At 37.1% G+C, this 7,552-nt stretch overlaps 1 protein-coding gene across 15 annotated transcripts in view; it reads right to left on the reverse strand.

Annotated features, from left to right (window-relative positions):
• Positions 1-2,180: 2,180 nt before the first annotated feature.
• Positions 2,181-7,552, reverse strand: part of nav3 (neuron navigator 3) — a 225,846-nt gene continuing 220,474 nt past the window's right edge. For all 15 annotated transcript variants that reach the window (XM_053688498.1, XM_053688504.1, XM_053688503.1 and 12 more), the window contains one exon: positions 2,181-6,450. In XM_053688498.1, coding sequence (XP_053544473.1) covers positions 6,328-6,450 — 123 coding nt within the window. In that variant the 3' untranslated portion in view covers positions 2,181-6,327. The remainder of the gene's footprint in view (positions 6,451-7,552) is intronic.

A 7,552-nucleotide genomic window follows, 5' to 3' on the forward strand; every position in this document is an offset into this window, starting at 1 on the left:
CCTTTGCTCACTGGGCGGTTTCGGCAGGTCCAGCGTGGGGAGAATGCACCCTGCTGGCCAGGTTTTTTGGGTCTTCTCCAGCGTCCCATGGTCCGGCTCGGTCGGTCTGGGCTTGTCCTCGGGTATCCCGTAGTCTGGGTGGCCTTGGTGGTGTTGTCCCTCTTCGCCGAGTGCCAAGGTAGTCAGGGTGCGTTCCAGGGTGGTCAGTAGTTCCCTGGGTGTCCTGGGGGCTTGTATTCCCACGGTGGCAGAGTCCTCAGGAACCGGTCCACGGCCACCCTCTCTACAACCTCAGTGGAAGAGTGCATGTCTGGCTGGAGCCACCTCTTGGTTTGGCACAGGAGGGTGTCCATCTGTCCATGTGGCTTGGCTCCCGGCCTGTAGCTCCATCAGTGGAACTCTGCCGCCACTTGGAGGGGACCATGCCTGGATCTCTCTCTTTACCTCTCCGTAGTCCCCTGCGTCCTCCGGAGCAAGGGCATAGTAAGCTGTGCACACCTCTCCGGAAAGCAGCGGGCCGAGGATGCGCGGCCACTCTTCGATACCCCAGCTCTCCTGGTGAGCGACCCGTTCGAAGGTTTCCAGGTAGGCCTCAATATCGTCCTCTGGGGACAAGTGGGGAAGCAGGTCCTGGGCTTCTCGGCTGGGATCAGGGTGAGGAGGGGTGGCCACAGAGGTCATGGTTTTCAGGCCAGCAGCTCCCGGGTGGCGACCTGTAGGCTCTGGATGAGCTGCTGTGTTGTCTGTTGCTGGAGGCTGGCCTCCATTAGTTCCTGCAGCAGGGAATCCATCTATTGAAATTTTTTATTTATTTATTTTAATAGGGGCTGGTCTGTGCTCATGCCTGCATTCTCCACCAGTGTAGGAAACTTGGCCAGCGAGGGACAGAGCACAGACACACAGGAGGCCGTTTCAGTGTCTCTCGTGGAGAAAATCTTTATTCACCAATGGGTTGTGAGAGGGTGTAGGTGTGCATGTGTGTCGAAGTGGGGGTGTGAGGTGAAGTGTTTCGTTGCGGCGGGGCTGCCTAGGGTGTGCTTTGGGTTTCCTGAGTAACGGGATCCCATCTTGCCGTCAGGAGAAGCCGCGGGTGCAGCCAGGGGGCAGGGTCTACGCTCGCGTCGGGATTGTCTGCAAAACACACAGTACCGGTTATCACATGTACCTTGAGAGCATCCTCTCTCTTGCGAGCGGGGTATCACCCGTTTTACACTCTCCTGTCTCCTGCTGGATGGTGGAATTTTCTGGTGCTGCCCGCCATTTAGCAGCTGTGTATGTGTCGGTGGCCCCGTCCCGCCACCACGCGCTCTGCGGCTGTCCAAAATATTGGTGGTGAGGACACACACACAACTCACACACTAAATTCTTCTTCTCTACATATATATGAGGAGGAAAACTTGTGTGTTACTGCCACCAGCTGCACTGGAGTGTGAAGTGGCTAATTTTTTTTTTTTAAAAAGCTAAAAATATTAATATAAATAATTTTTACACAAATGTGAATAAAAATGTCCAAAAAAAAATCATACTTTTAAACTTTTCTGTAATTAAATACTCAAAAATGATGAAATTTACACTTTACTCTTAATTGATATTTTTTAAATCAAAAAATTATATTCAAATTATTTATTTTTTCAACTTATTTATTTACTTTATTTGAATTAGTTTTTATTAAATGTTTTAGATTTACATCATTTCTTAATGTTGTTAAATGTCATATTTACAGCACTTACGACCTTTTTAAATATCTAAAGATTATTTCAAAAATAAGCTCCTAAATAATCATTTTAGTTCCAGATAAAACTATGTTTTATATTTATATGGTTTTTATAATAAAAAGGTTTAAAATTCAAACATAAAAGAAACACAAACATAATGTTATAAATTATATGAATCTAATTTAAATAAACTTAACATCTAAAAAAAAAAACAGTTATTATTAAATTTAGTTCTTTTTAAATTGACACAAACAAATAATTACAAAAAGCTACAAATGTTTTAATATTGTTTTGTATTCATTTTATTAATTTACCTCATTTTTAATTTCTTTTTTACATTCTTCTATAATTGTATAGAAATGTTTAAAGTTCATGAACTTATATTACGGGACTCCGAGTCCATTAATAACTCGGTAAAAACGTGCAGAATGAAATGGAAATAAAAGAATAAAAGTAGAAAGAAGGTTTCAGGTGACACCAAACTCCATTTATTCTGATTTTACAAAGACTACAAAATTCTCCAGATGATTTTAAACCGCAGTCTCTTATTATTTACATGATATGTTACTTACAAATGTACAAAATATAAAACATTTACGCACCGAAAACAAACTGCAATAAATGTTACACTCGCAACAGTCGCAACGACACAACAAAATCAAAACGAAAAAAAAACAAGACAATAAGAGCATCGACATGTGATCAGTACGCTCCATAAAGCGCAATTCTCCCCTGTTTATTATTATTATTATTATTATTATTATTATTATTATTATACATTAGACAAAACTGGACTTTTAACACTTCAAAAATGTAATGCAGGTTTTGTGGAGCAGAAATAATCTGAATATCTGAATGATTGAAAATGGGATTAAATTTGATAATAAATAAGAAGAAAATGATTTTTAACCGTTGGAGGTTGGAAAGGTCACCAAAGGTAACAAAATCCAATCCAATTCAACATTAGCATTTTTGGCAGCTTAGGTTTCTTTATTTTTACAGGAATTGAAGACTTTGCAGTGCATGCTGGGAATTTATGAAGTGAGTTTCAGTGGTAAAGTGCTTTCAGCTGGTTTTTAAATCTACAATAACGACCGAATAACCGTCACATTCCTGTCATTTCGGTTCCTTAAACTCCTGAAGGTGACCTTATTTAGCAGCTGAGATTAAAGTTGGATCGCATTTAGAGTTTGCTCATTCCTAAAAGAAAAAAAGAAAAAGAAAAGAAAAAGATATCACTTCTTTCTGGGGAAGAATAGTCATGATTTTTCTTTTAAAATTTCAAATAGTTTCAGTAAAACACTGTTTAGGATTCTGGCAAAAAGATTTTGAGTAGAACGTAAACTTTACAAACTTTAAAAAAAAAACCACAAAAACACACCACAAATTAATTAATCAAAAAAAAAGTTCAAGTTAAACAAAAAAGTTTAGGACTATTGGAACAGTTTTTTGGCGCTCGAACTTTTAGCAGTTAATTTTTTTGGGAACAAAACTTGAAGGAAAATATGTAAAAAATTGTGCAAATTTAAGTCACAGATTTAAAAAAAAATATATTCATCATTGTTGTTGTTTTGCTTCATATGAAATTTGGTGATTAAAAAGATTCAGTTAAAGACGAATTAAAGAAAGTTAAAATGTGAAAAACTTAAATATTACATTTATATTTATAAAGGGACGCAGGAATGCTTCGCCTCATTTTGCACCTTTGTATTCATTTTTTAGAAATTTAACACAAAACTATTTAAAATGATTTCATTCCTGTGCAGAGATCACAAACACACACACACACACACACACACACACACACACACACACACACACACGCACACAGAAATGCAGCCGAGGAGAAATGAACTGAATGTTTAACAGATATTAAAGTTCTGGAGCAGCACTGTGGGAAAGGTCAAAGGTCATTAGCACCTGGAGGATTTCGGTACTCTGCACCTTTAGAGTTTTTGTAAACGTATCCGGGGAAGTGAAAGAAAACAAAACGTTCTAATATTAAAAAAACATCTATTCGGGGTTTTACGTCTAATTCTGACAAGCAGCAGTTCAGAAACTACTGATTCTGCACGAGACACTCATTTAACATCTTAACACACACTTATTATTATTATTATTATTATTATTATTATTATTATTATTAAAAATCCATTCAATTTATTTTCTTTTTTAAAGCACCGCTTACACCTTTTGTTTTTTTTTTTCCTTTTTTTTCCCCTTTTAGTCACTTTAGATGAAATAAACCTCCTGGATGTTAACATGTTAAACACGTGGCAGCTTTTCACACTCATTTTTTTTCCCTAAATAATAAAATAAATTAAGTCAACTTTAACACTTTACACTATTTTGTTTCCACAGTTGTGATGGTTGCGATCATAAACCGTGTTCCTTTACTAATGACTATAAATGTCCCCTCAACTTTGTACTTCTTTCAACACCGTGTAAAAGGAAAATATATATATATATATTAAAACAGGGAAATATTACAGGCATTCTTTTTTCTTTAAACTGTTTTTTTTAATCGATAGAATTTATATTTATATTTATTAATACAGTATTTTCTCAACATGCTGTGAAGTTAAATTTCCTCTCGTGAAAATCTGGAGGACATTTTTTAGAATTTTTTTAAACTACATATTTTGGACGTTTTCGTGTAGCTGTGATTATTTTTGTGTTGTTTTAAATAAAATGTAAATATTTGTAGTAAAATAAGTCAGTTCCCTACACCTTTACCACCATATTAACCATATTAACGTTTATTTGTCGTTTATTCGTTGTTGATATCTTAGTAGAATTATCGGACATTTATGTAAATATTTTGAATTTAAATAATGTGGAGTTAATGTTGAGGTAGTGATAATATTTCTACTGTGAATATATTGAATAATTAATTATTGGCACCTTCGTTCGTTTTCTTGGTGTCGCGTATCCGTCTGATCCATTACAGGCTTTTATTTTATTCTCGGTTTACATTTAAGACATTTGTCATGTTTACTTTCTAAACAGTTTTTGTTTTTACAAAAAGTAATGGCACCTCAAAAAACAAGACATTTCACAGGAGTGTAAATAAACAGGTTGTTTTAGGCTTGTGGGAAAACTCAAGAATGTTGTCATCATCAACATCATTTTGCCTTTGTTTACATTTTCTACATTTATAGTGTTAGTAAAGTAGAGCTCAACGTGCAGTGTGAATTTTTCCCGAAATAACAAAGCACCGATTTTACACAATTCTGCACCTTAAACTGTAAAGATAATTTTTTTATTTATAAATCATTTTCATAAACTATAAAGATTTTTTTTTTTTACATTTATAAACCATTCAGATTTATTTTTCCTGATAAAATGAAGCCATGGCCACATAACCATAAAAACCATAAAAACAAAAAAACATATATTTTTAAAAAAGGCGTCATGTACAGTGTGTTTTAAACGAAAAGTGCTTTAACGCTGTTTAATGTGAGACAGGCTTGTGACATTTTTACGGTTCTACTCGAAACAACTTTGATCATCGTCATAGTTCATCCACTGGCTGTGGATTTATATCAACATTAGGCTTTAGCATTAGCATGAATATTAAACTTTACAATTCTTTTTTTTTTTTTTTTTTTTTTTTTTTTTTTTGCTAGTGAATAATTCCCGATATTTAATTTTTTCTTTCGGTAGAATGAATCGGTGACAATGTGCAAGACTTCAAATTTTGAACCTCACACTCACACACACACACACACACACACACACACACACACACACACACACACACACACACACGACAGAAGTAAAAACAGCATGCTAGCAAAGCAACTTGTCTTATTTGTGCTCATCCTCAGAGTTCAGTTTGTCCCAGCTCAACTGGGATTCCATAAATTCCATATTACTGGTTTATTATACACACGCACCGGGCTTTATACCGATGCGTCTGAAATCCAACACTCTCTCATGAGGTAACAAAAATAAAATATGCAAACGTGGCATTTATTTGATTTACATTTCCGTCCTGTCCGAAAAAAGACTTTTTTCTTAAACTTTGCAGAAGTCCACTAGCGCTCAGCACATTTAAGGCAGCAAAGAAGCACCATAATCAGACTCGTCCCCAGGTTCCAATTTGTATAATAATCATCCAGCACTCCAGCGCTCCTGCTGGATAAAAAGGGAACTGCAGGCAGTCGAATGCAAGTGAAAACACCGCTGTGCGTTATGCTTCAGTTCAGGTGTTAATGATGACGAACACTTCATCGTTTAACTCGCTCGTGCTGATGAAGTGGTTTCACAGTAGCGGAAATGAGACGAGGACCGCTTGTGCTTGTTGGCATACAAACGTAAACGGATTTTGGCACCACAGCAGCACCACGGAGTTGAAGAACTCGACGGAAAAACAACAGTCCGGCTCGTGTAATTAACAACGATAATGCTAACTGAAAAAAAGAAACAAGAAACAAAACTTCCAGTTGTTTGTTTGTTTGTTTGTCAGTGAACAACAATTTGGCTGCAAGTGGAATCCGTTTCTAATTGCACATTTCACCAGTGTGTGTGTTAATTCGGCCTCTCCGGCCACCGACATCCAATTAGAAGAAAGCTAGCTCTTCCTGGTTCCTCACAGAGGGGGTGGGGCTTAAAGGGCCGACTCGAGGGAGGAGTCTAGAACGTCATCGTGGTGACTGGCGCTGTCACTGTCACAGCTCTGAGTGGCACTGGAGTAGTTAGCAGCTTCCTGTAGCCTCATTAGCATATTCATCTGAACGGGAGAAGTCAAAGACAGAAAGAAAGAGAGAGAGCAATTTATTAACACACCACAACTTCTACACAAAAACAACACACTTTCACTTCAGTAACCGTATTCAGAGTTGGGGCAAAGATTAATACGATGATATCGGAGTAAGAGGCTGACGAGTGCTGAAATAAATCTAACAGGAGTGTTGTATATCACTAATATAGAGCTCGCTGTAATGGTCACATTAATCACTGGCTTAATCGAACAAAATGGCTTGTCCTCATTATTCAGCAGCACAGAGAATAGAACAGCACGTGATCCAGCACAGACTGTTCTGTTACATTTTATTTATTAATGTCGTGCTCTGACGAGACACTAAACTGATGTGTGTGTGTGTTAACCCAACTCTGAATATGAAGTTGTAACATTAACATTTAAAAACTTTAACATTAACATTAGAAGAGCAGTTTGGTTCATGAGGGTCTGAAAATGTCAAATTGGTGAAATAATCACAGACATTTAATTGCATGCACACACACACACCCACACACACACACACACACACACACATACACAAAAGACGGATGTAGGATGTATTTATAAGAAAACTGAAGTGAACACACAATACTTTACACCAATAAACAATAATAAACACCATGTTGCACCAGTTTACACCAATAAACACCACTTTACACCAATAACCACTACTTCACACCAATAAACACCACTTTACACCACTTCACACCAATAAACACCACTTTATACCAATAACCACTACTTCACACCAATATACACCAATAACCAACACTTTACACAAATAACCACCACTTTACACCAATAAACACCACTTTACACCAATAAACACCTCTTTCCACCAAAAACCACTACTTTACCCAAATAACCACCACTTTACACCAATAAACACCACGTTACACCATAAACCACCACTTTACAAATAACCACCACTTTACACAAATAACCACCACCTTACACCACTTTACACCAATAACCACCACTTTACACACATAAACACCACTTTACACACCACTTTACACAAATAACCACCACTTTACACCAATAAACACCACTTTACACACATAAACACCACTTTACACCAATAACCAAC

The sequence above is a fragment of the Ictalurus punctatus genome, chromosome 19, assembly GCF_001660625.3.
Source record: "Ictalurus punctatus breed USDA103 chromosome 19, Coco_2.0, whole genome shotgun sequence".
NCBI classification, from domain to species: Eukaryota; Metazoa; Chordata; class Actinopteri; order Siluriformes; family Ictaluridae; genus Ictalurus; species Ictalurus punctatus.